Raw genomic sequence first — 25,305 nt, 5'->3', positions numbered from 1 at the left:
GTGAAAACCCAAAGGGGCAAAAGGATGGAAAATAGCCCTGGTGGCGCCCATATCTGCCTGTCAAGATACCGTGGTATCAGGCATCGTCATCCGCGATGAAAGCGAATCCATTCTCCCCATCTGGGTCTTCAGTAACACCAAAGATTTTCAGAATATCTTCCAGCGTGTCCCTGGAAGTGTATCCGTCAGCAAGGTTGTCTTAAAGGCAGAGCAATTGGATTTGATGAGTGAGCCTAACCTGGATGACAGCGCATCGTAACCAATCGTCTTTTCAATGCTAGTCGACTTTTCATGTTGGATCAGTTGAATTCGATCATCTATGCTGTTTTTCACAGAGATTCTGACTATTTCCACTTCTTTCGTTTGCCCATATCTGAAAAGACGACAGAACGCCTAGAGAAGATGACAAGTCAGTATGCAGCCATATTGCATGCATGATATGCACGCAAGGTCTTCCTACCTGTTGCTCAATAGCTTCATTCCACCACAAGTCAACTAGTATGCATTTATCTGCCATGGTAAGATTCAATCCTGTCCCTCCAGCCTTAAGTGAAGAAATTAGAACGCGAACTGTGGGATCAACACGAAACTCTTCGATATCTCGATGTCTCTCTGATGGCGGAGCATTTCCAGTAAGCTATAAGCACATTGCATATGTTAGTAAACTGAAACTAAAGGACTCATGGTTGGAAGAGCTTTATACCGTTGTATGGCCCCAACCCTGTTTTATACACATGTTGCTGAGAATTCGGACCATCCCACGGAATTGGGTGAAAATTGTGACTTTTGTACCAGGGGAATTCGTCAACCAATTTGCAACACACGACTGGATGGCGGTCAACTTGGCACTAGGCATCAGATGTCCAGCTAATGAAATCCAGTCGTTTTCTTCTTGATCTGTAATGCTCGTTTCGTTTCCTGATATCTGAACAGGGTGGTTTTGGCGTTCCAGAATGTTGTTATAGAGTGCTGGAAGGGACTGGTAGAAAGTAAACTCCTGGCCGGACGAGCTGCAAGAGCACAGGATCCCCTCTCCATCCCGAACCATGCTAGCAGAGCAGCTACTGCAATAGATATGCATGCAGGCTAAAATGTATGCACTATATGTGAGTGTCTTACATTTTGCACACTTCCTCAGGTCAGAGTTTAAGATCGAAGAATTCAAAAGCGACCTATATTTCTTGATAAGCACTTCATGCAAGGGGGGATTCACATCTACTTCTGCCCTCTTTTCTTCCATGACATCGTCAAGAGATGGCAAATGTCTATTCATGCGGAGACTATCGAATAGATGGAGGACTTCCAACTCATCTGGTGGGGCATCAGATCCAACAGATTCATATAGTCTGCCCATCACTTCATCAGTTAAGATGTTCTGTAGCATCTTATATGATAGAAGCATATGGCTCGTAAACATGCGAAGCCTGAGCAGCAGAGTCCACTTTCCGTTATAGCTATGATATGAACGAACGCCATTTTCATGATCATTCCCCCCTAATCAAATGTTAAAACATATGCATAACAGAGGTTGATTTAGACTCACCCAGATATGATTTTAGCACAAATGTAATAAGCTCCTTATACAAGAGCTTCTCCACGCGCCCGAATTGTATGTCTAAGGTGCTTTCGTCAACATCCGGAAGCTTCAAGATTGGAAAACCAAAAAGCGTTTCCGCGTGGGTTCGACGCAACATATAGCCTCGTAAAACGCTGGACAGCCGACTGTGATTGGCTTGGCCGTCCTAAGATCCTCGTCGTTAACTAATTTTGTCTAGACAAAGGCCTCGAAAAATACTGGCGTTACCGGGCAGTAGTTTCTACAAAACCTCTCGAAATTCCCTGTTTGCGGTATTTTAAGAAATTCAAAGTATGAGAAGAATTCAACGGCAGTGCTTCACATATTTCAGCCTCGAAGATCAAATAGGATAGAATTGGCTTCGTAAGGAACTCACTTGTGGATGGGCGTGCCGGTCATTACCCACCGAAATCGGCCTTGAAGCATGCGAATTGCTCTGCTTGTTTTTGACTCATGGTTCTTGATCTCGTGGGCCTCTATAGGGCAGTTAGTCTGATGGATAAGATTTAGATTTCAAGCCTTACCATCCAAAATAATGCGATGGAAATTGGTCCGATGAAGCGCACCACAATTTTGGTAAAAGATTTCCGTCCATTTGCCTTTTTGATCATTTTCTTTGACTAGATTTTGGGGAAGCTGAATGTCAGGATAAGACCTACGGACTTCAGTGTATGTTGTGAGTCTATGGCAGTTAGTCTTTTGCCAGGGCTGAAAAGAAAGCCCAAAAACTCACACAACATTGAAGTTTTGAACACAATGAGGGAATACATCATCAGGGATCCTTCTTGTTGCGTGGTGCTGAAGAACCTCGCCTAAAGCATGAGGTTTACAATGCTCTTTCAACTGGCTCATCCTAGGTCTCATAGTTACTATATCTTCAAATTGGATAGAAAGGGAGGGGGAATTTACCAGTGGTTTACTAAATGGGGTGGAACAACAATCAAAGTGGTGTTTGTTGAATCACTAGTGCCTGGTTTCCCATCCACCATATTGGCTGCCAAAGGGTCAACAATGGATCGCAGCATGGTGGTTATCCGTGCTTACCAATTGCTTGTATTGTTTTCCCAAAACCCATCTCGTCGCATAAAAAACCACCAAAAGGAGCTATTGCTGAATTCTCGCGGTCACGCTTTCTTTGAATTAGCAATTTTCCATCATGCAACTTCAAAGATAGGGCTAGAGAATATACCATGAAACCCACCCCTAGAAGCTTGAAGTCGGTCAGTTTTAATATCCATGAAGTTAAAGGGGTTCTCAAACCTGGTAATGAAATAAGCTAGTGTTCATATCTGGGTGGAGCCAGCCGCCATTGCCATCGGCTTTGGGCCTTCTTGTGAATTTAACAATAGCCGCCATTATAGCTTTTTTATCCGTAGTAACGACTTTTGGGTCCGCGTGTGGAATGCTGGCGATGAGCTCCTTCATAGCCTTATCCTTGGCCTTTGAGTAAAATGTAGGGATCCCTGGTTTTGAGACATTTGCCTTTGCAGCATTGATGATGTCTGATGAGAATAGGCTTTCAAAGTTCAGTTGACCGAATTGTCTTTTTTTGTTCCGTCCCGAAACCTTGGGTTTCCACTTTTTATCTTTGCTTTCGCCAGCCTGTTTTCGTTTTCGAACACTTTGGTTCTCAACCTGCGAGGCAGTATCAGCGTCTATCGGTTACGTACATACATACAGTCGTTTCCTAGAGTGAGGTAAGCCGAGAATATCAAGGCGCACCTTTTTTTCCTTGCTTCGCCGAAAAGCGTCAAAGCCCAATGCCGCATTCTCTCTTTTGGCCTTGCGCGCGATTTTGTTTCTAGCGTTTGCGTGTTTGCCTTTAGTCTCCGAGCACAGTGCAGATACCTCACCTTCTGCGGTCCCTTCAGGTTTACCTATATTTCCGTTGGAGGTGTCTTTATCATCATCCGAGCAAAATAGCTGATATTGCTCGCTAGTTATACCAGGTCCAAGGGCCGAATCAAGATCCAGCCGGGAACTCGGCTCTGAGGCTGTGCTAGCTGGTAATTCATGCTGCTCTTCTTTTCGACGCTTAACAAGGTTAAGGCGTTGTAGTTCCTCGTTCTCAGCCTTTTGGAACTGAAGCCGCTCTTCCAAGGTTGGGTTTCTTTTGGCCCCAAATTCTAATTTCAGTTTCTCGAATCTATGAATGCGTTAGAAAACTACGAACGTCAATGGAAACAGCACATACGCCTCGTTTTGTTCAGAGCATATATGGTCAGTATGGGCGGTATGGTCAGTATGGTCAGTAGGGCCAGTAGATGAGCCACCCATGGCACCCATTCTTTCTTGAAGCTGTTGACGGGCCTGCTCAATGGTCTCTGTTACAAAAATGGGGTTTTGCGCATTACTCCCGAGATCTGAAGGCATAGGGTCTGAATTAAAGTCGATAAGCGAAAGAATAGATTCTTGCTCCATCCCGAGAAAGGGTATTTCTTCGGAGACAGTAACCGGATTGGATGCCTCCATTTTCCAACAAGATATTGCGTAAAAAACGGAGTACGAGGCAACACAAAAGAAAAATTCGGTACCAATAGATAGCCGGTGTTGCTTGATCAAGTTGAGCAACAAGCATATAAATCAAGCTTGAGCTACTGGTTTAGTGATCCGAATTGAGCCGCAAGGACGTAGAAGAAAGAAAAGACAAGCTAGAAAGAGGCTCAATATTTATCTGATGAAGTATTGAGCGGATCAAGATGCGAGAGAAGCTGGGGCTAAAATGTTTGAGATTTCAAGGCAAAAAGAGCTTCAAGCATAGGATATGCTTGGAAGATATGTGTCTTCGGTGAAAGTCTGAGTAGAAAAGACACCTTGTTTGAAAAAAAAAAACCTCACTTGAGGTACAGCAACACGCAGGGAGGAAAGGTCAGGACAAGCTATGACCGAGAGCAAATCATCAAGGTTGGTGACAGTGCTAGGAATGTTAGTGTGTGAGTAAGTGACGGTTATCTGAGAGCAAGTTGTGAAGATAGTGACGGCTCTGTGAGGAGGTTCGAGTATGAGAAGAGGGGGAGAGAGAGAGAGAGAGAGAGATGCAAGGAGGTTGGAACTAGCTTTCTATATAAAGTAGGGCTGACTGTAACACGTGACTAACACGTGACGGAGATCAGACCAAAGTCACGTGCACATCAGCCGAGGTGCCGGGTTACCTAATCATGCGGCTCACCTCCTGCCCTTCACCGCCTCTTGGCCCCAGCGACACTTCTGGTCTCGATCGACTTGACGAGTCCTCCCCTCCATCTCCACATTGTTTCTCTGCAATTCACCCGTCTTCTCTGGATAATCGCCATTGAGGAATGTGCTGCTATCCCTTATGCAGCTTCTGAGTCACCTCCGTTCTTTCCAGTGATTATCGGCTGCTTTACATCTGCATGCTTCATGCTGTGATCATGTTTTGGTGTGTGGACGCGACCAGGGTGGCATTCACGCATTCTCACCAACCGGCGTATCTGTGAGGGTGATGCACAGCTTTGTCGATGCAGACAATGGGCTTTCGCTGCTTACCTGCTATTAGACACCACCTTCTTTTTGTCAGCCATCTCGACTAACCTTGTTGCTGTGGACGAGAAAGCAATACAATGTTAGGAAGGCTGTTGAACACTGCAGCTTCGGCTTTCAACGCTAATCCTCATGCCCCGCGTAACCTTGCTCAGCTTGAATCAGTGACAGAGGAAGAACATACCTCCGGCCTCTTGTTCCCGGATGTCACCACCCTCCAGCGCTCTGGAACCCATACATATCCGCTCCAGACCAGTTCGTTGCTCCCAAACGCAACCACGGCCAGCAGTTTTGATGATAAAGGTGGTCTGGAATTTGATGAGGCAAGGGACTTTCGGATCATTGTTGCCCAAAATGCGATGGGGGATCGCGATGAGCCCTGCATACTGCTCGATACTCAAAACCTTGCAGCGGCGGATAATACGTCTCGACCCTCCATCGGCATACAGCTAGCGGAACCGCCTCGCGGAAGACATTCCCGAAATTCAAGCTCTTCGCAAAATGTGCGAAAGCATGCGGCACAAGCTTCGCAGTCGTCCATTCCCGATTTGAACCCAAATGCATCGTTCGTCGACTCGAGAAATCGTGATTCCGGTAACATGAGCGCATTCCTTCGCGCTCGAAGCCGAAGATCCACATTCTCTACACTGACCGGCGAAGGCGATCATCATCATAATCGCGTATCTGGTGACAACAGCGACTCGGGTCTTTTGAACTGCATTTTTGGAAGCAGCGCCTTTAGTTACCGTGGATCGTCCACCAAAATGCACATAGTCCCGAATGGTGGAGAGTCGCCCTATGAGATTGGAAACCATCATACCCATGCGGTTCAAAGTCGACCGCATCACCAGCGATCCGAGACTTTTAGCTCCCACTCGAAACCGAGAATCATACCCCGCGAAACTAGCATGGCTGACCAGTGTTCATCACGCCCAACAAAAATGACTGTTCTTGTCACCAGGATGTTTAGCGTCAATCTTCCCGATAACCAAGTCTTAGCAACTGACAATTGTGAGCCTCAAATCTCGTCCTTCGCTAAGCTGTTTTACAATAACGATTCAGGCAGTAATAAAAAAAGGAAGATGAAGGAAAAGAAAACCCCAATGTTTGCCGTCGCCATCGCTGTACAGCTTCCGGTGACAATTCGCAATCATGGGAGACAACTCTCGCAGCAAAATCCTTGTGGTCAGGATAGACTGAGACCTGCAGGCCTCATGTCGACTTCTCTCGATTCCGACAAACGATGGAATTTGGCAGTCGACGACGCATCCACACATTTATCTACCACGTCGAATTTAGATGAGAGAATCGATGCACTAGTCGATTATTGGGATATTATTACACGCACGCTTTCTCACCTAGAAAAAGTGGCTAGCAAAGAGATACTTGCTCTTTTGAAGCAAGTCGACCTCCACACAGTTCAGCAGCCGAAGCCCGTAAAACAACCGCCAAATATGCAGAGGACTAATCAGACAATTATTCACCTACCTCCCAACAGCCTTGCGTACAACATGGAAGTTCGAGAGGAGACCTTGCGCGCGATTCACCGAGTCTCTCTCGCGTTCAAAATCCCTCATGTTGTGACGGGACAAAGCCGCTGGGGGGTTTGGAGAGATGAAGCCCGGTGGATTGCCAAATTTTTAAGTGAGAGAGAGCATAACTTTTTCTTTCTAGTCCTGATTACAGCATTTCTCGGAAATCATACAGATTGGCTTGGCTCTCTCGGCCCCGAGTGGCACAGGCGGCGGCATATCCTGCAACAAAAGGCACAGCAAGATAACGAGCTCAACATTCCTAATAGAACTGTTATCATTTCCCCCTGTAAAATGACGGCAAGACGATTGATTTTTGTTCTTTCTGCTTTTTTGCCAGCCCAGCAGCGCCCTGATACCCTATCGTCGCCATTCCGCCCGGGCACTTCAACCTCTTTCCGTCAAACATCCCAGAGTCCTCCAAATCCTCAGATTTTTCGACGAGAATCACTCCGCCGAACCCTTAATAGGCGTGCTAGAACTCGTAACTTTGTCGAAGAACATGCGAATTTCAAACGGTCCGCGAGTGTTTCATCTAACGAAACTACCAATGTCGTCGCGGATGAGCTAGAGTTTATGAGCGTCTCGACCCGTCAAATGCGACGCGACTCCGATGTTCGATCTATCAAAACTGCTAGCCTTCCAATCCCTTCGAATGGTATGAGCACACGAAAAGGCAGCACAGCGATTGCTGCCCCTGCAATCCCTGGGACCGCCACACCTGTGCCACATTTTGCCTCGCAACGGGGTCCTCGACCACGAGGTCCCGCCAGTGGGCAGCCGGAGAACATTAGTGCAGCCTCCGCAAATCTAATGCAAACTCTCCGCCGAAGCGAAAGCTCCAACACTTCCTCGGGTGGTGATTATCTACCACCCAGCAGGTGGGGAAGCTTGCTTTCCAATATTTGGAGTTCGCGAGAAACTTCTTCAAATAGTAAAACCTATACTCATGCACCCGTTCGTCAGCAAGGAGCAGATTCTTCATTGCCCACTTCTCCCATCTCAACTCTCGCAAAAATGGCAGCAGAAGTGGCGAGTGATTCTCAGAGAAGCCCTCAAGCCACTGATAACTTGGGTTTGCCAAGCTCTTCTGCTCCCAGTACTGATGACGCGAAAAGCACTGTGGAATCATCCCTTAAACAACAAGGTCTAGACGGTCATTCCCCTGCGTCTCCAGTGAAGCTTTGTGTGGAGGGGAATGACGGCGTCGTAGATGTTGAAGTTCCTTTGCCTGGCTTTTTATCCTTTTCCTCCTCAAATGATTCCGCCATCATTTCTCCCCGAAAGGCTCGTACTTCGATCACCAGTCTTGACGGCGGGCCCTCATTTCAGAATGACGGATATCAATTCACAACCACCCAAAGGGACTATGAACGGCTTAACCTCAATGTTGCCGGTTGGCTTAAACGTTATCACGAAGACTTCGTTCTCCAGGCAGTTAGACCTTATCCAGCACTAGAAGCCGACGTTAAACGCTCTATGTCCGCAGAACCAACTCCAAGTCACCTTCTCGCTGCAATGACGTCCATTCCCGATGCCTCGGGCTACTCCGAGAAGTGGGTAGACGTTTGTTCGACTTTAATTGCAGACACTACTTCATCAACAGTCAAACGACTGAGATTACGCCGGAAGATATCTACTACTAAGCCTAGCTTGGCATTTCCTACTATCTCGCCTTCGTCTGGACGCAAGACGTCATTTTCTGCAGCCTCCTCTGTTTCTGACCCGACCGCATCGAGCTATGTCGAATCTCGCTTCATTGAAGAAGAGTTTATCGAAGAACCAGTGATGGATCTTGATGGAACGCTTGTTGATGCTGTTGAGCGCGTGTTGGCGCGATCTGGGCCGCCATCCGCCAACCATTCCAGAACCGCGTCTCCCAATCGTGGCCGCAGAGGAAGGCCCGGACCTAGTCAACTCGGTGACAGACAGACTATTGATGCCAACGCAAATGCACCCGAGACTCAAACGATCGAAGTTCCACGGAATGAGTGCCGCCGAATGGTACTAGGCGCTTTGGAGGAGGTTGTGAAAAGCGTTACCGCCGAACGTCACCGAGAAGATTCAACCTCAAAACTGGATGGTTCAGATGTCAAGAAGCCATCCCGTACGACGAGAAAAGGGATCGGCACTGTTGCAGATAACACTTTGAGAGAAGGCATCCGTAAATGGCTAATGGATATTGAAGAAACCTGCTGATGTAGGGGCTTCTCTCTCTCCTCACCAAAACTTACTTTACTGCTTTGTCGTCTACCCCCAGATTTGTTATTGTCGCACTCCACGGTGCCTTTATATTTTCCAGCCCTCCCCAAATGGAAGCACTGCCAATTCTCAGAAATGTGCTATGGTGAATAGAGAACCCGAGCAGTAAATTAGCGATGACGGTGGCAAATATTTCTGGATATAATTTTCAGATGCACAAGCAGCACTCCCTGGTAACCTAATCCCTGGCGACGTCTCCCCTCAGTAATTCAGCTTTCCCGAGCTTTAGTCGCCTCCAGAACATAGCGGCTAGGTTTTTGCTCATCCTACTTTACTTTTTCACTTTTACCTCCTTGATACCCCATTTTCAGTGTGATCAATTCCTTCTTCCTGCCTTTTGACACATTTGAGAGCTGTGCGGTGGCCCATTGTCACTCCAGCCAATTTAATTTAACTGTTTAATCCTTTGAAATATTGATAAGGAACGAGCATTCTTGCTTTCATTCACTCTCGCCGTATACGCGGTTTTACCTCACGGCGAATTTTCGGCCTCTTGATACCCTTCTTATCTACGTCGCCGAACGTTTTCAAGTCACAAACATTTGATTATCAGCTTAACTGACGAGGTTGATGACTTATTCTTTTCTTCATGGGCAGTGTTTCAAGATTTTCTTCTTGGGAAATCATCTTCTTCCATGACTCGAGGTCCTTTTTTCTCCAGTTTTCTTTTTCGAGCTATATCTCTCGGGGTTCCGTCACGTTTTCTGCCAGCTTTAGCGCTGAGTTTTCAATTGTTGCGTTCCCAGATTCAGGTTTGCAGTATTGACTTTCTTCACTGGGGGAGTGAGAACATAGTGATTATAGCGTAGCATATCATGCAAGGCATTAGATAGGGCCTAGATGGATGCATGCACATGGAGAAATTCAAATATTCATTTCACAATTCATCCTAGCTACTCAACCATCTGAATGTGACAAAGAGAGGGCGTGGAAAACCGCATAGAATCCTGTGTTCATTTTTTACGCCACATAGACTTTCTAAACAAAATCATACCAGTATGTATACCCTCGACTAACGCCAACAGATTTCCCTCGGTATATCAGAAACTCCATTTCCAGCTTATTTTAGTACCAAAGGCCGAACCGATACCCCAGAGTGAGGTGTGCTACGCCCCACGAGACTGATATTCAGAGCGTTCACATTGGTTTACCGCATGGCTTATCCACTTCCAACCGTCTAGATCATCAATCTCTCGACCTTAAGCTTGATATTGCGGATCTGTGCTGTCAAGTCACTAGCCTCGTTCGTAGTGATGCTAGCCGCAATCACAGCGCGACTCACACCGCAGGCTCTGCCCAGGGCAACTATAAAATCACGACAACAGTTAGGAAATCAAGCATCGTCAAGGAGAGAGGGAGGGGGGGAATGAATTCGCGTGCATACCTTTGCTAGGCACATAAACATATGGGGTGTTCTTGTCCTCGCAAAGCAGGGGAAGGTGAAGGAGGATGGCAAGAGGAGAAGTATCAGCAGCCAAAATGATCAGCTCCGATGTTCCACGGTTAAGAGTCTTGGTTGCTACATTTCCACAAAAAGTCATCGGTTAGCTCGAGCGCAAAAAAAAGGAAGAAAAGAGGGTGAACGAGCCCGTAGTGAAGAGGCGTCCCCCGACGTACCTTCGTTAGCTCCCTTCTTCAGCTGACGGTAGTGGGAGGCCTGCTGGACGAGATCAAGGAGTTCAGTGGAAAGAGCTTCATCGGCAATGGGCCAAGCTATATGTTCGCAGATGCAAGTTACATACGTTAGTCAAAATTGTCGTCAAAACCCCCTGCGGGCCATCCAATCGTCACGACACGGATGCAGCTCGACAGCACTGGGGAGCGGATAAAGAGGCCATACCTGCTGATTGTTCATTCGCCATGTTGAAAAGGTCCTTGTAGGATGCGTCGCAATGAGCAGTGTGGCTGGGGCTGTTGGAATCTCTCGAGATGCTGGAGCTTCTTTTCTTTCTTGATGCTGTTTTATCGTGCGGCTTGAAATTTTGGCATCACTGTCACGTGGTCCCAGCTTATGTCAGCCCCCGACTGAAACGACATCCATCTGGCATCAGACCTCTCTCTCTCAAGGGTGATGGGCTAGTTACAGGAAGTGCAATTTGAAGTCTGGTTTATTCAGTGGGCTGTTTGAGAAACATGCTGAGCACCTTATTTCGGAATTACACAACGCTAACTAGTTAACTGTTCGACCACATCGAAAACCGGAGTTTTAAACCTTGGGTGCCCGAAGTCATTGACTGCTAGCTAGGATCCGATGGTCGTTCCGAGTGTCCGTGAACCCGATGTTGGCATTAAGAACGAAAAAAGGTATCCGAATTTTGAGTGGTCATCAAAACCTGCCGCAGTCCTGGCCCATGGATGTGGAACTCAGATGCCCCAGCAAGATGTGTCAATCGCTTCGAAACAGGACGGTTGATTGTTTCAATCTCGTTCAACAAAACGTCATGATTTACATCTGCTGAAATCATCTCGAGCAAATAACAGCCGTCGTTCTACCCGCTTTGTGGATACTACTATCAGCTGCAAGAGGACGAAGGGAAATCCTCCGAGTTCTACATGGTTCCCGCGCCAGAGTTGCAGCCTCAGGAGATCCGTGCGCCCTTTTCTTTGTTAGATGGGCAAGGTTCGAGTCCACACTATCCTACCTCTGATCGCAACGTCCTAGATACGTGGCGAAGACAGGCGACGACAGACAGTAGCGTGGCGGGAGAATTTGAACTAGATTGTAGGAACGGCATTTTAGCACACAGTATCGAATGGCATTCTAGGTCAATGGCGCTTCGCGGATGTGGAAGCTTATCCTCGGGCACAAATTGCAGTTTATCTGCGCTTCGTCCATTTCTGAACATTAGAGAACGCACCCTGGAGCAATGGTGTGCTGAAAATCTCCGCACCGGGCACAGTTCTATGCCCCCCTCTCTGCGCAACGGTTGCTTTGATTAATGACCCAAAGAACATCAATATCTCCATCAAGATGCCTTTGGCAAGTCAGGTTTCCGCAAGTCTCACCCTTGATCCACTAGCAATGAATCTTCAAGTGAAGACCTTGACTCAAACAATAATGATTTTGGCAACATATCGAGATTCCAGGTGCCCTAGCATCAATGATATTCAGCCCACAGCGAATCATCAAGGGTCTGGGCCGTTTCCCCGCACAGTTCGACTCCCTGCTTGGTCTGTCTAGATCAAGCGAGGTCGCTCGACCTTGGGAATATGAGCACCATTAATCGCTGCGATTTAGTTCAAGGATCTCTTGATAGAATCAGGAACGACTATTATCAAATGGCCTTTGAAAACACAGCTCACAGCGCGTTACCCATTTCAGTCCCCTGTAGATACAGGTACAGATGCATGCAAGTATATATATCTTTTCCATGTCTGACACGAACATATATATGCATGCGTTCGTACATACCCCAAGAACCCTTTAGCTCGGGCGGAAACGTCGGTGGAACCGAGTTACGTGGATTCCAAAAAGGCTCCGAACCGACAAATCTTACAGGAATCAACGATTTCCGTCTTCCCTAATCCGCGCTGATTTACTCCGTACATTTAGAACCTTTACGACAAACGTGTCCGCTCGTGTGTCCGCTTGTGAAGGTTGATGCAATTATGGCGCGTGGTCCGATGCATGGTACGTGTAGTTCCGTGATACCCATGATCTCTCTCCAAATCCCAATCCTTTCTCATATCATTCCCAACTGCCAACCCCTACGGATGCTGGGGGCATCGAAAAGGAGCTCAACCCCCTGGTCCCTGCGCCCCCCTCAACAGATAGACATGCAACAAGATTGGACAATAACACCCCAGGCTAGCCCGGGGTCCGTGGGCAGGGAACACACGGAGGATCTGGTACCCCATTCCCTTCCTCTGGACCAAACTAATGACTTGGCTTGCAGGGCTTGGGGGAGAAGAGATCTTTGCGGATCGGATTTGTCAGTGGAACCGGTCAAGCCTACTCGCCTTCTAGAAAGACGCAAAGAAGGCTGTTCTTTCTTTTTTGCCTTCAACCGTGCGCAAAGGGTTGATTTCCAGTATCAAAAGGTAGGATTCTTATGAAGTCTTGAGGGAACTAAATGTCCTTTTGTTACCAACCAGCACATTTGGAGCTCATTGATTGGGCTAGAAATAAGGAAATCATTCCGGCCTCCATATATTAAGGTACTGTTAAAGGTAGATATTGGCATCTCGAGCAGGGTAGCAATCGAATGTCGCGATTAGCCGCTGGTAGCAATGGAACTATCCCATCGCCTTGACGGCTTCCCGTCCCCTGACAGCTGGCTGATGCGCGTACGGACGGATAAAGCTCCGGATCTAGAAGTTCCTGGCGAAAGACGGCGTGAAAAAACGAAGAGACCGTTGTCCTAGAACCAACTTGTTCACACCATAAAATAAATGAACCGACCTGATTCAGTCCCATATGAACCTGCAATTTTCGCTCACGCGGCACACGCACACACCCAGCATTTCGAAATTTGATCGGTTGTGTATATGACAGCCTTGGAGCCATGCATCTTATCACAAACCTCTTATCCCAGAGCTTCCGTTGCACAAAACCATGATGGAAAGGGCTTTTGGGAGCCTGAAATGCAAAAGCAGCAAAAACTCAGGGCCAACAGCTAAGACATAGAATCAGTCGATCATGATCACCTTTATCGTATCAGACTCTTGACGCCACGCAGACCAAAAGCAAATCATGCACGCAGGTGAAGAATTCGAAACCAACACCAACTTTCTTCACACACGATGACGTCCTTGCATATTTTTTCCGCTTGCGCGTGGCCTTCGCCTCGGCTCGTACAAGAATTCAGCCGTCGAAAATGAGCAAGCTGGAAGAGGACTACCCAGGCCAACTTTTACATCGGGTTTTGCGTTGGGTGTAAGCGACTGGGCCGGCCGTTCCGCTTATTGGGGATTCAAGCAAGGTGAGCAGCAGCATAAGCTTGCATGCTGGCGGGCGAAAATGAGTTCTGGTTGGCAGATTTTTTGGTATGGAAAAGGCCAGCAAGAAGCCCTGTAATCTTAGCGACGAAGCTGAGATCCCGCGCAGTTTCTACGCGAGCGAGATGGATGGGCAGGATATGGCTCGCGGGAGCTTCAGGTTAGATGGGTTACCTTCACTAGGGGGTTACATGTGGTTCCCCGTGTGGCGTCTCGTCGAGAATGAAATTTCTTCTCTCCTTTCTCGCCTTTGCTCTCTTCCTTTGCTGCCATCGGCCATTGCTTCGCTTCCGGTCAGCCACTGACCGACTTGTTGATAGCGTGGGATGGGAAACGGGTTTGGAGGCCTCAACGGTTGGCCATGGGGTCCGAGACGCAAATTCAGTTCGGCATCAAAAAGAATCGGGCCGGGTTTTGTGAACTTGACGAGCTCCTTTCTGTTTGGCCAGTATTCCGGAGTGGCTGCAGCCAAAAGAACGCGAAATTGTGATTCGACCCTCGGCAATGCTTGGTTCGTTTAGCGTCCGAAAACCCGGCTGCATGTCCTGCGGGCCGGTTGGAAAGAAAATTTTCTCATGGTCATGTTGAAATACGGTGTTCACGGGGAACACGCGCATTTATTATTCAGGTCAGACATAATCAGCTTGTGAGATACGATTCCCGCTTGGCGGGATGATGCATGTATCCTTGCGAATTTTTTTTGGAAAGGGAAGGGGAGGCAGAGCTGTCTCTTCAGGGTTGTGCCGATAACCTCGTGGTTCGCAAGGATTTGGGAGCAACAGTATGTGCACACAAAATGCCAGAGAGTCGAGAGCGGAAATGTGCTTGGGCGGCTGGGCCCGTGGCGATGCATCCAGCGACTAGGGTCACGGAACAGCAGGAGCTGGGGGAGAGAGAGATGGTTGACAGCTGGAATGCGGGAGCTGGGATAAAGTCGAAACCCAGCAGAGTAGATGGGAGAACGCCACGGAGAAGAGGGCAAATCAAGAAGGTGAAATGTTTGGTTTCAACCAAATAGACGGAGTAATCCTTCATGCAATTGAGAAGGGGAAAAAGAAGAAAAAGAAAAGAAAGGCTTTCGGTCGTAAAGCAAGGTAGCAGTTTTGGAGCAATCTCCCACATAGACAAAACCCCTGCTCTTAAAGGGCCCTCAATAACCGACAGCGAGACAAGGGGAGTAATAGTTCTTTGTCTCTGGGGGTTCTCTTTGGCGCCGGTGGCTTTCCAGTTGCTGCAAAGCGGCCCAGGGGTTCGATGCACGGAATCGTTCGAGAGAAGTAACTCTGTGCGTGCGGTGAGCTCGAGCCCGTGCAAGGTCTCTTCTCATAAAGGAAGGAAAACGCCGGAGGGCAAAAAGGCGCAAAAGACAAAGAAGGGAAGATGAAACGTGTATGGAGTACCAGGCGCCGGCAGCCCGTGGCCACGGGCATCCACCGGAACCGAGTGCACAGGAGCGGCGCGTGAGACGCAGGAAAGAAAGGCAGCGGGATGCGTGGACACGGACGGGGAAGAAAGGCGACCTTGCATTGCCCACATGTATATGGGCGTCTAGAGAGGAACACGGTCGTTGGGAGGTCACGTCGCGGATGGAGTATTATAGCCGGGGGTTTCTATCAGATGGCTTGGATGCGGTGAGAGAGCGGTGCTTGTAGTGCTGTCAAGCTCTGATCCGGCATCTTCTCACTATGTAGCTACTGTACATCCTCTAGACGCCGAGCAGATGAGAGGATTCTTGCCCATAGACTGTCCGTTGCTTGGATCTACAATTATTGGGCGTCTCTGTCGTCTGCCTTCCCCTGCTCTGCTGCATCCTTGAAGCCAGCAAGCGATAACAGTTGAGCAAAGACAGAAACCCCCTTGTTCAGCCCCCTCTTGTCCCTTTCTCACCACAAGAAACGGACGAAGAAAAGCACCGACGATCTCGAACTCGTCAAACACGCCCCAGTGACGTGCAGCTTAACGCAGAGGTGCTCCACGATCGGCCCCCCGGCCGGACCTGGGGAAGACAGAGTCGCCTGAAACTCACCAGCCGATCGGGAGTGGTGGTAGAGAACAAAGGTTCCTTCAGACGGCGCATGCAGAGATATGTTGGGCAGCTAAGGGCTGGGATTCGGCTCGTATCTCGTTTGACAACCGAGGGCAGCTTAAGAGACGGTGATAATTTTGACAAGACGTGAAGGAGCTAATAGCTTGACTAGTTAGTTACTGCTGCAGAAGAGGTGTTAGTTAGTGAGATGCTATTTGGCGGATCTCATCGACGGCACCGACGGCGACGAGGACGAACGGCAGGACAAAGCAAGAGAGAGAGTGACACACGGCTTCCGGCTTGGCGAACGGGGATATTTCGCGAGTGAGTGAGTGTGTGAGAGAGAGAGAGAGAGAGAGAGAGAGAGAGAGAGAGAGAGAGAGAGATGTGTCTTTTGCGGTCATACGACAGATGAAAACGTCCATCATTGCGCGAGCCGATCGGTGGAAAAGCACTGTGGACGATCTCGTTTCTTTTACAAGACTCTCGGCAGTGCGAGGATGATTGCGCATTTCTTTTCTGCGTTGAATTTCGTCTTTTACAGTATTCCGATTGGATTCCCTTGATCTCTGCCGCAAGTAGAGTACACTGTACAGCCCGCACTCGGTCAATCGTGCGTAGATATTCGCCAGCCCGGCCCCCGTCTTGCATCCTGGATCTTAGCACAGGCCCGTTAATTATCCTAGCAGGGCGTTATTCTCCGTTGTATTCACTACTATCTCTGCCCCACAGCCTCTGCTCCTTGTTCCCGGCCGTCGCTGGCCAGAGGAACCGGAGCCATGCCGCCTAGTCTGTTGGTGCGCCCAGCCGCCGTTCGGATGCGCAGCCAAAAAGCAGTTGGGTTTTCGCCTGTCGGGATTCCGTCAAGAGGCCGGCCGTGGTCTTCCTCGGTAGATGAGAGAGAGAGAAGAGTCCAGCATCTGTAGTTCTCTAGACCGGGTCTTTATTTCAAACCGAGCAGGCATCTCTCTCTTTGTCAAGAAATAATAAATCGATAGTTCCAATACGACCTTGCAAATCCTCCGAACCCGGATGATACTAGCATCTTCTTATTTAGCTTCTCTTGCCGTCTCCCGAGCAGCTTGATAGCAGAAGAAGCAAAGAAGAGCGCGGCATCTTTCATAACCACTCCCTTGCGACGAATTGACCACGGCCTCTCTCTCTCTCTCTCTCTCTCTCTGTCTGTGCCGAATAGCTGTTCCCCTCCTGGTGTTCATCCCGAGGCCCCGACGTGGACGCACTGAGCGCCATGTGCATGCGACGACGAGGTTGACCGGCGCATTCTCTGTGGCGGCTGGCTCTTTGGTTTTATCTTCTTTCTTCGGGATCATCAGAAACCAGGACAATCCCTTCCAGCTGTCTATCCAAGTCCGGCTGATAGGATTGCCTTTGTGCTGAGCCAGCGGCCTTGTCTGCGATTGACTGTTCCTCGAATACCCATTTCTTCTCTACATTCTCCCTCTCTCTCTCTCTTTGTTACTCTTTGTCACACGGCAACTCCCTCTGGTCGAGGAAGCCCGCGAAGCGTGTGGCCATCTCGCCGGCAAGTATCACACGCGGGCCAAAAGAAATGCCCGCGACGTGAACGAGAAACGCGCTCTACTTAATCTCGCTGCAGTTGGCTCGACTGTGTGCTGTTCTCCTCGTCTATTCACACATCTTACACGTCTCACACATCTCCCTTCTCGTCTCTATCAGCCTACGCAACCACCATCACCGTGGAGAAGAAAAAGGACCCGCCCGCACTGAAGATGCGCTCGAGCATTGCTTGCTCCCGCTGCCGGCGGAGCAAGATCAAGTGCGTCAACGCGGGCATCGACACCACCTGCCGGGCGTGCGAGTCTTCAGGCCGCGAATGCCTCTATCCCACCCCGGCCACCGGCACCGCTGGCGCTGCCGCCGCCGCCAAACGAGACCTGGCTGCCATGGCCGACGGCGACGAGCGCAACGGCGGCTGGGAGAGCCCCAAGCGCCACCGTTCACGCAAAACCGCTGCCGCCGTCGCCAACGCCAAAGACGTCAAGGCGAGCAGCGGCCCTCCCGTCCTGGACGCCGCGCTGCTCACCGTCAAGGTCTGGGAGAGCCTCTTTGACCTGTTCCAGCTGCACTTTGCTACCATTCTACCCTTTCTACATCCCACCACCTTTCTCTCGCAGATCCGACAGCTGTCCGCCAACCCGACGCCCACCGCCGACACCAACCCCAACCAGCAGCAGCAGCAGCAGCAGCAACCCGCCAGCAGACACTCCCAGAGCCCCGCGCCGCGATCAGAGCCGTCTCCCCTGATCCTCCTGGGCGTCCTGGCCCTCACGGCTCGCTTCCACCCGCAGCTGGCCCAGCATCACTCGCCCTCCTCGCCCGTCAGCCCGTGCAACCCCCTCGCCGCCTCGGAATTCTACGCCAACGCTCTGCGCGCCCGCCTCGTCGGCAACGACGGCTCCGAGCTCGCAGTCACGGACATCAGCCGCGTCCAGGGCCTGCTGATGCTCGGCCTGCACGACTGGGGCATGTGTCGCGGCACCAACGCGTCCATCTACGTCGGCATGGCCGTCAGGCTGGCCCAGGCCATGGGTCTGTCCCTTGAGCCCGAGCAACATAGCGACCGCTTCTCGCGCCGCAGCTCCATGCACTCGACCCTCGACCAGCGGGATCCAAACAACTCCGACGACGTCATCGAGCAGGAAACCAAGCGCCGCACGTTCTGGAGCTGTTTCATCCTCGACCGGTGTCTTAGCGGTGGCCGCCTCCGCCCGCGGATGATCAAGGTGCGGGATGTGGGGATCCAGCTGCCGAGCGACAATGCGTTTGCGTTTGGGGAGCGGGTGCGCACCTCGCGGCTGAGCGAGAATGCCGGTAACCGCCGATCGCAGAGCTTTGAGCCTCGCGTCGTCATGCCCGTTCCCGGGGTGCGCCAGCACGCCGCCGTCGACGACTTGAAACTGCGCGCGAACGGCATGGCGAATGACCCGAAGCAGTGGTCGAATGCCAGCCATCGCAGCGACGGAGCGGAAAATGGAATCGACCGCTGGGAGGTGGGTGCCGAAGAATGTGTTTTGAGCCGATTAATACGGATTCTACGCATCTGGGGCAGCATTGCGAAATGGTCTTGCGCTGGTGGGCGAAGGTGAGTGTTTGAGATTTCCTATCAGCTCTGTGCAACCCCAAATCATAACCAAAAGTGCTAACTATGGGGATAGATTTGATCAGTATCCTCCGTGGCATCCCGAATCGCAGTTTCACCGGCTCAAGGAGCTGCTCATCGAGTTTCAAGAAGGCCTACCGCGCAACCTACAATACAGCGCCCGAAACACCGATACTCACATCATGTACAAGAACACCCTGGCTCCGTATTCGCTTATGCACATCATCTACTTTCTCTCCGTCATCGTCCTCCACCGGCCATATCTCCAGTTCCTACCTCTACGCGCGATGGACCCGCAGGGACCGCTGGACGAGCCATCCTTTCCGCCCGACCGGTTCCATGTTCCCGACGGTTTCTGGAGAGACGTCGCCCGGGAAGTGTTCCGCGCCTCGCGCCATCTGATCGAGCTGGTCAAGACTTGCGACGACCGTGGTGTCCTGATGGAGACGCCGCTGGTTGGGTTCGCCATCTACAATGCTGCGTTCGTGGGCGTCTACGCGGCTCACTTTAGCCACATGGACCAGGAAGGTTACATCTGCTCCAAGTCCAGCTCCACCGACATCATGCCCGGCCTCGGCGGTCAGGGGCAGGCGGAGATCCGCAAGGCGATCGAAATCCTGGGGGCGATGAGACCGCGGCTCCCGATGGCTGTGGGTTGGTTCCGCACCATTCACCGGCTGCACACGTACTTTGCAAAGGCGAGACAGGACTACCAGCGGACGGCACGGAAGCTGGAGGCGCCCAGCTGCAATGAAAATAGTAAACTGGCGCCCGGTGGGAATCCGGACGAGCTGAGATTGCTGGAGAAGCTGCTGTCCGACATGGGCGTTGCAGAGGATCAGGCACCGGATGCAAACGGCGTCAGCGATGAGCCTGTTGCGCCCCCTGTCAACGGCGCCGAACACAACGGCAGCGATGCCGCAAGCAATCACGTCAAGAGCGAAGCTGGCGACGCGGCAGAGGCAAACAGCGACAATCTCCCTCGGCGCGAACCCTGGGTGCCAGTCAACGGCTCGTCGCACGAACCAAGAGAACCGGACCGGCACGATGGCACCGTCCTCCGCCCCATCGAAGCCGAGCGCTGGGCCAATCTCCCAGGCCCTCCAGCACCGCCGTCATACAACCTGCCCTCCATCCACCACCACAGCCTCCCACCAGCTTCCGGCGCGCCTCCACACCCAGCGTCGGGCGTATACGCCTCCTCGCCGGCACCCGCTCCGTATCTCCCCTCGACAAACCGCCTGCAGCCCCTTCACCCCTGGCCCAGCGCCCGCCAGCCACCACCTCCTCCATACTCACAATCCCTTCCCGCCCTCAACGCCGCCGCGCAGCAAAACTTCCCCATGCCCCCTCTTGCCACCATGCCGCCCCATGCGCCCCCGCCGGCGCTCCAGCTCCATCATCACCACGCGCACCTCACGCCGTCGCGCATGATGTCCCCGCTTCCTCCTGACTTGTGCACGAGCGCGGCGTGGGTGGGCAGTCTGGGCGGCGACGATGTGATTGCGTTTATGGACGGGGAGGGCGTGGAGAAGTGGTCGAGGGGAGCGGCGATGGCGCAGGCTGGTGTGCAGAGTGGATGGTTGACGATGATTTGGGATGGTTATGGCCACTGAAGGAAAAGAAGAGGGAGAAACAGGATGTGGTCTGGGTTTGTTTGATTAAAATTGTTTTCCCTTGTTTTTCATGTGTACTACGATATGGGGGCTGGTGCATTTTTTTTTTTTCTTATGGGCTGGCGAGATCGGTCAAGGGCATATTATCCTTTGTTTTCTTCTTCTAAAAAAACGGGCCGGACTGCGGCAGAAGCTCTGCTTGCATGTTGTTTTGTTTTCATACTTTTGTACACCTGGGGTGCTGGGATGGCAAGATCTCAATTCTTTTGCACTTTTTTTATTTGTTCTCCGCTTGTCTTTGTCTTTTGTGCTTTTTACAGGAACGGACATGGGAATGGGAATGGGAGATGGAACGGAAGGGATCTATCTGGACCGGCTTTCTTCTTCACTTTTTGCGATCTGGCTGATGTTATTGTTTGAATGGTTGTTGCGATGTATACTTATTTCTCAGAGCGCTCTGTCAACTGTATGAGTTCATGTATTCTTTACTCTTTCTTGTGGTGAATGAAGAATACACAATTCAATTGCATTGCTACAACGATCTATATCCTTCGGCTCCCTCCGCCTCTCATCCCGAACACCACCGGCTCGGCACCGAAAATCCTTCAAATGCAAGAAAAACAGAGAAAAAAAAAACCTAAACGGGAACAAACAAGCCGAGTTTCTCTTCTCTTTTTCTCTTTTTCCCCACAGCGGGAACTTGACCTCCATCTCTCCCTTTTTTTCACAAGCAGAAGGATGATCACTAGATCAGCAGTTGCCCTCCCCCACCGACATCGGTTCCCTCCCCGCCCCATGGTTCGGCTCAAACAGCTTAGCCGAGATGAACAGCAAAAGTTCCGCCCAGGTTCCCGAACCCGTTTTCTGTTCAACAGGCGAGAATCGGGGAAAGGGTCGAGTGCTGGGAGATAGCTAGGGAGTAGCCTAGAAGAGGGAAAAGAAAGAACAAGACGAGCAAGGATGATGACCGACATGAGATGCCCTGGCTGGTTAGCAGGGATTCCCAGACGAAACCTTTTTCTTGTGCATTTGAAACATCTGATCCCGATCAGCTGCCTCTCTCTGGATTTACTGCTACTGGCATCGTCGTCGTCGTCGTCATGATAATCCTTTTTCCCCCTTTTATCCACCTTGTCCCGAATTAGGTTTTGCGGGGAGATGATCGCGGGAGAAAGAGAGAGAGAGAGAGAGAGATCAGGCGCTGTATTATTCTCATTCCGAATCCTCGCTAACCGCACCATCACATGGAATTTATGGTTTTTCTAGTAACTACCTTGCACATGCTACTATTATTACTATTATCAAACGGCTTTCCTTCGCGTCAAGGCCGGAACGTCGCCGACCGAAACCTCAGCCCGAGCTAACTTCCCGCCGAAACCCTGCTTTCCCGCAAGGTCTCGAATCGTCTTTTTCTTTTGGGGGAACCCGTTTTGAATCCTGCCTTTCCGTGGCCCACAATCTGGTCTCCGAGTGACGAATATAGCTTTGTCGTCTGATCAACTGGCAAGGTAGTTTGAGGGACATCGGCCGGGTATAGAGATTGGATGTGGATTGGTTCTGGCTTGCCGAGACCGTTTTTGGCGATGGGGACCTTGAGCAGCAGCGGGACTGGGCGTGTTGAGGGGGAGGGGGGTTTGATGGGCTGTGTTTTTTGGCGGTTGTCGGTTGAGATCGGTTGCCGATTTGGTGATCTGGCTTTAGACCGGGGAAATATCAAACATTTATCAATAATTCAATACTGGGCATGGGCTGCAATGACGGGTACCTTCAAAGAGGGATTTGCCATGGGATCAATACAACAATGTCAAGAAGAGCCGGTTCCGGTTGGGTCGGATTTCGCAGGGTAAAACCTATGACGAGCCGTTTTAGTTTGAAATCTGATCCGCCGCTCAAAAGGATAGCTTACCATGCAGCCACAGAGATGATCAGGTATAATGTCATCAGCAACACTCCTTCCAGCCAGTGTGATTTGCCGTCTTGGATGAGGTAATTGACCTGTTGAAACACCTCGAGTCAGCAGAGGCAGCGAGTCTGGCGCTGGAATACCCCGTACCAAAAGGACAGACACGAAGAGCACAGCCACCTGGAATCCGTCAAAGTACAACGTCTGTATGAATGGGTTATCAGTGACTCCTTATTTCCTCCCAGAAGAGGGACTTGCCATGTTGTCCTTGCCTGCCAGCGACGTCAGCATAACTATATCAATGATTCCTTGCGGATGGAAAACGCACCTGCAATCCATCCAATCACAACAATCAATGGAAGAACCAATAGGGCAATCTGCATACTCGATCCAACGGCGACGCCAATGGACAGATCCATTTTGTCCTTCACCGCGACGGTAACCGCCGTAGCGTGCTCTGCGGCATTCCCGACAATGGGCAGCAGGATCAACCCGACAAATGTTTCAGAGATGTGGCCTCGCGTTGTGATGGCGTCAATCGACGAAACCTTCATATATGCCAGGTCAATACTTATACCCGCATTTGCAGCCAGAGGCAAGTACATACCAGTGCCTCAGCACAGACTCCTACCAATGCGGTAGATGCCGCGAGCGTGAACAGAGCAACGAAAAGATGGAGTTCTGGCTCCTCCGACTCCTCCTCTGGAGTGTGTATCGGCACCCTCTGCGCGTTGTGCCCGCCCATACTTGCAGATATCCCAGCGCCGATCTGCGCAATCCCCTTGATAGCATCTCCGCTTTCAATTTGTTCTCTTCGCCTGGCGACCTTTTCGCTCGGCTTGTTGTACATTTCCGTGTGAGATTTCAGTTGGAAGAAAAGATAGCATCCGTATACGAACAAAAGGATGATGCTCGTTCCTATGCTGATTTAGTATGCCATTTTGAAGAAAGTCGAGAACAACCTACCTCGTGACAATGGAGCAATCCCATTTTCACCGGCTGATGAACATTAGCAAGTAGCCCCATACTCGTGAAACCCAGGTAGCCTACCTTCGGACCACTCATGAAATGCAGTCGGGATAATCAGACTTCCAACGGCCAAGGCGAGCAAACTGGCCGCGGTTTGGGCGACGGTCAAGTTGAAATTCTGTTCGATGCGGTTGAACCCTCCAAGGAAAAAGGACATCCCCATGACTAAAAGCAGATTCGACAGTATACTTCCGATCAGGGAAGTTTTAACAATAACGATCTCGTCTTTGAAAAGGGCCAGAATCGATACGATCAACTCAACGGCATTTCTGCAGCGCGTTAACGATGCAGAGGTGCTTGGGACTCGTTTGGCTACTTACCCGAATGTGGCATTGAGGAGGCCTCCCACCGTTTCTCCAGTCCTGTGACAAAGTTAATGCCAATGTCCATATGCCAGATGTGGCATAAATACCTCATGGCAATCTCTTCTGTTGCATAACCCAACAGGGCCGCAAGCGGGCTGGATTCCGATTAGCAAACGAGCCATCCTTTCTATCCCATAGATCTAAATCGTACATGATTGCAACAAAGTTGACCACGAATACCACAATAGGATCGAGGTGGATATGATGCACGATTACTGTCTCGAGTTAATGAAAGATTCGGAATATGCGAAATGGGCAAAGCCTTACTTCCTACCGGCGCAGCCAGTAACAAAACATTCACCCAGGAGTTCAACAGAGTGGCCTTCAACTGTCCAACAAACGTGTATTTCTGCTTGTTATCCTTGGCACCTAGTGATTCCGGGTCCTCCATCACTGTTTCGTTTGGGGTTTCGCTCTGCTCGGCTTTCGTACCTCTCCGCCTGATCGGTTGATTCCCCAAGGAGCTATTTCCCGTCTCTGGTCTCTGCAGCGGGACTGCGCTGTGCATCGAATCCGCACCAGACGGTATCCCAGTGAGGGCCCCGTCAACACGAGTTCCGTCAGTTCCAGCAGACGACGGGACGGGAAGGGTATTCGGGTGCGGTAGGTGTTGCAAGTCGTCGGCTATGTTTTCTCTTCTCGTATATTCATTCATGGATATCGCGTCAGACTCTGATCTGACGGCGAAGGAGTCAGTCCTGCGGGTGGGTCGTCGTGCTCTAAATTTCTTGAAGGGATTCCGGCTGGGAGGCTCGCCGTCTTCATCGTACCAGGCGATATTCCTGGCTTGTCGACGGTAGATATCTGCAACATGATTCAGTCGCAGTGTCTCAAGGAGTCCGGAGGTGATTGCCTACTTACGCATGGTTTGTGGTGAAGGCCGGGTCTGAGATCAAGAGGTGGATGCAATCGCTGAATCACCCTGTATCTGCCACAGTGCTGTGAGGCTAAAGTCAGGGGGGTCATGAAGGGAATTTATTTAGTCTACTCTTGAAGGTAGATAAACAAGGGTGTGGCTTCAACCCATGTCCAACTGAAACAGCAGATGAAGTGTGGCTGCGGCCGTTAATCAACCAGCTGTTCTGATTAACTAGTTAGTTAGTTTCCTTGCCAGTTTGAAGCTGAACAGGTGTCACAGGCCCACAGGCTCAAAGCCCCCTAGCGTGTGAATGGCAGCGCTCCAGGCGGATCTATTGATTGCTGGCAAAGGCAGAGTGATATACCATTATTATTCCTGCTGAGGCTGTTTGTTCTAAGCTGTAGTTATCAGTCCTAGATACAGAGTCTCTGTTCCCCTGACGGTGAAGCTTCACAGCTGCTTGTCTCCAGCTAAGCTTCTCTTGGTGGAGGCTTGATCCATCAGCCCTCTTGGCATCCGCACGAAACTGTGTTTTGACATATTTAGTCAGTGGTAT

At 50.5% G+C, this 25,305-nt stretch overlaps 7 protein-coding genes across 7 annotated transcripts; 3 read left to right on the top strand and 4 right to left on the bottom strand.

The window, feature by feature from the left end:
- Nucleotides 1-76: 76 nt before the first annotated feature.
- Nucleotides 77-1,048, bottom strand: UREG_00703 (uncharacterized protein; the record flags this gene model as incomplete). The annotated part of the gene is made up of 4 exons (XM_002541143.1): nucleotides 77-170; nucleotides 239-393; nucleotides 461-637; nucleotides 704-1,048. 4 exons carry the CDS (start codon nucleotides 1,046-1,048, stop codon nucleotides 77-79), a joined length of 771 nt encoding a protein of 256 aa, XP_002541189.1.
- A 1,782-nt stretch (nucleotides 1,049-2,830) lies between these two features.
- UREG_00702 (uncharacterized protein) lies at nucleotides 2,831-4,048 on the bottom strand (the record flags this gene model as incomplete). The annotated part of the gene is made up of 3 exons (XM_002541142.1): nucleotides 2,831-3,211; nucleotides 3,251-3,722; nucleotides 3,771-4,048. 3 exons carry the CDS (start codon nucleotides 4,046-4,048, stop codon nucleotides 2,831-2,833), a joined length of 1,131 nt encoding a protein of 376 aa, XP_002541188.1.
- Nucleotides 4,049-5,157: 1,109 nt separating this feature from the next.
- On the top strand, nucleotides 5,158-8,808 carry UREG_00701 (uncharacterized protein; the record flags this gene model as incomplete). Its single annotated transcript, XM_002541141.1, has 1 exon — nucleotides 5,158-8,808. One exon carries the CDS (start codon nucleotides 5,158-5,160, stop codon nucleotides 8,806-8,808), a length of 3,651 nt encoding a protein of 1,216 aa, XP_002541187.1.
- Nucleotides 8,809-10,048: 1,240 nt separating this feature from the next.
- On the bottom strand, nucleotides 10,049-10,733 carry UREG_00700 (NHP2/L7aE family protein; the record flags this gene model as incomplete). The annotated part of the gene is made up of 4 exons (XM_002541140.1): nucleotides 10,049-10,176; nucleotides 10,256-10,390; nucleotides 10,489-10,584; nucleotides 10,712-10,733. 4 exons carry the CDS (start codon nucleotides 10,731-10,733, stop codon nucleotides 10,049-10,051), a joined length of 381 nt encoding a protein of 126 aa, XP_002541186.1.
- A 3,872-nt stretch (nucleotides 10,734-14,605) lies between these two features.
- On the top strand, nucleotides 14,606-14,827 carry UREG_00699 (uncharacterized protein; the record flags this gene model as incomplete). The annotated part of the gene is made up of 1 exon (XM_002541139.1): nucleotides 14,606-14,827. The coding sequence occupies one exon, from the start codon at nucleotides 14,606-14,608 to the stop codon at nucleotides 14,825-14,827; it is 222 nt and encodes a 73-aa protein (XP_002541185.1).
- A 2,759-nt stretch (nucleotides 14,828-17,586) lies between these two features.
- Nucleotides 17,587-20,593, top strand: UREG_00698 (uncharacterized protein; the record flags this gene model as incomplete). Its single annotated transcript, XM_002541138.1, has 2 exons — nucleotides 17,587-18,959; nucleotides 19,033-20,593. 2 exons carry the CDS (start codon nucleotides 17,587-17,589, stop codon nucleotides 20,591-20,593), a joined length of 2,934 nt encoding a protein of 977 aa, XP_002541184.1.
- A 1,360-nt stretch (nucleotides 20,594-21,953) lies between these two features.
- UREG_00697 (uncharacterized protein) lies at nucleotides 21,954-24,755 on the bottom strand (the record flags this gene model as incomplete). Its single annotated transcript, XM_002541137.1, has 9 exons — nucleotides 21,954-22,288; nucleotides 22,825-23,044; nucleotides 23,104-23,414; nucleotides 23,463-23,495; nucleotides 23,547-23,794; nucleotides 23,846-23,887; nucleotides 24,042-24,105; nucleotides 24,158-24,694; nucleotides 24,752-24,755. The coding sequence occupies 9 exons, from the start codon at nucleotides 24,753-24,755 to the stop codon at nucleotides 21,954-21,956; spliced, it is 1,794 nt and encodes a 597-aa protein (XP_002541183.1).
- Between the last annotated feature and the right edge of the window lie 550 nt (nucleotides 24,756-25,305).

This window comes from Uncinocarpus reesii, genomic scaffold (genome assembly GCF_000003515.1).
Source record: "Uncinocarpus reesii 1704 scaffold_1 genomic scaffold, whole genome shotgun sequence".
Classification (NCBI taxonomy): Eukaryota; Fungi; Ascomycota; class Eurotiomycetes; order Onygenales; family Onygenaceae; genus Uncinocarpus; species Uncinocarpus reesii.
Note: the sequence above shows the minus strand (reverse complement) of the source record. Positions and strands in the feature narration are given on the sequence as shown.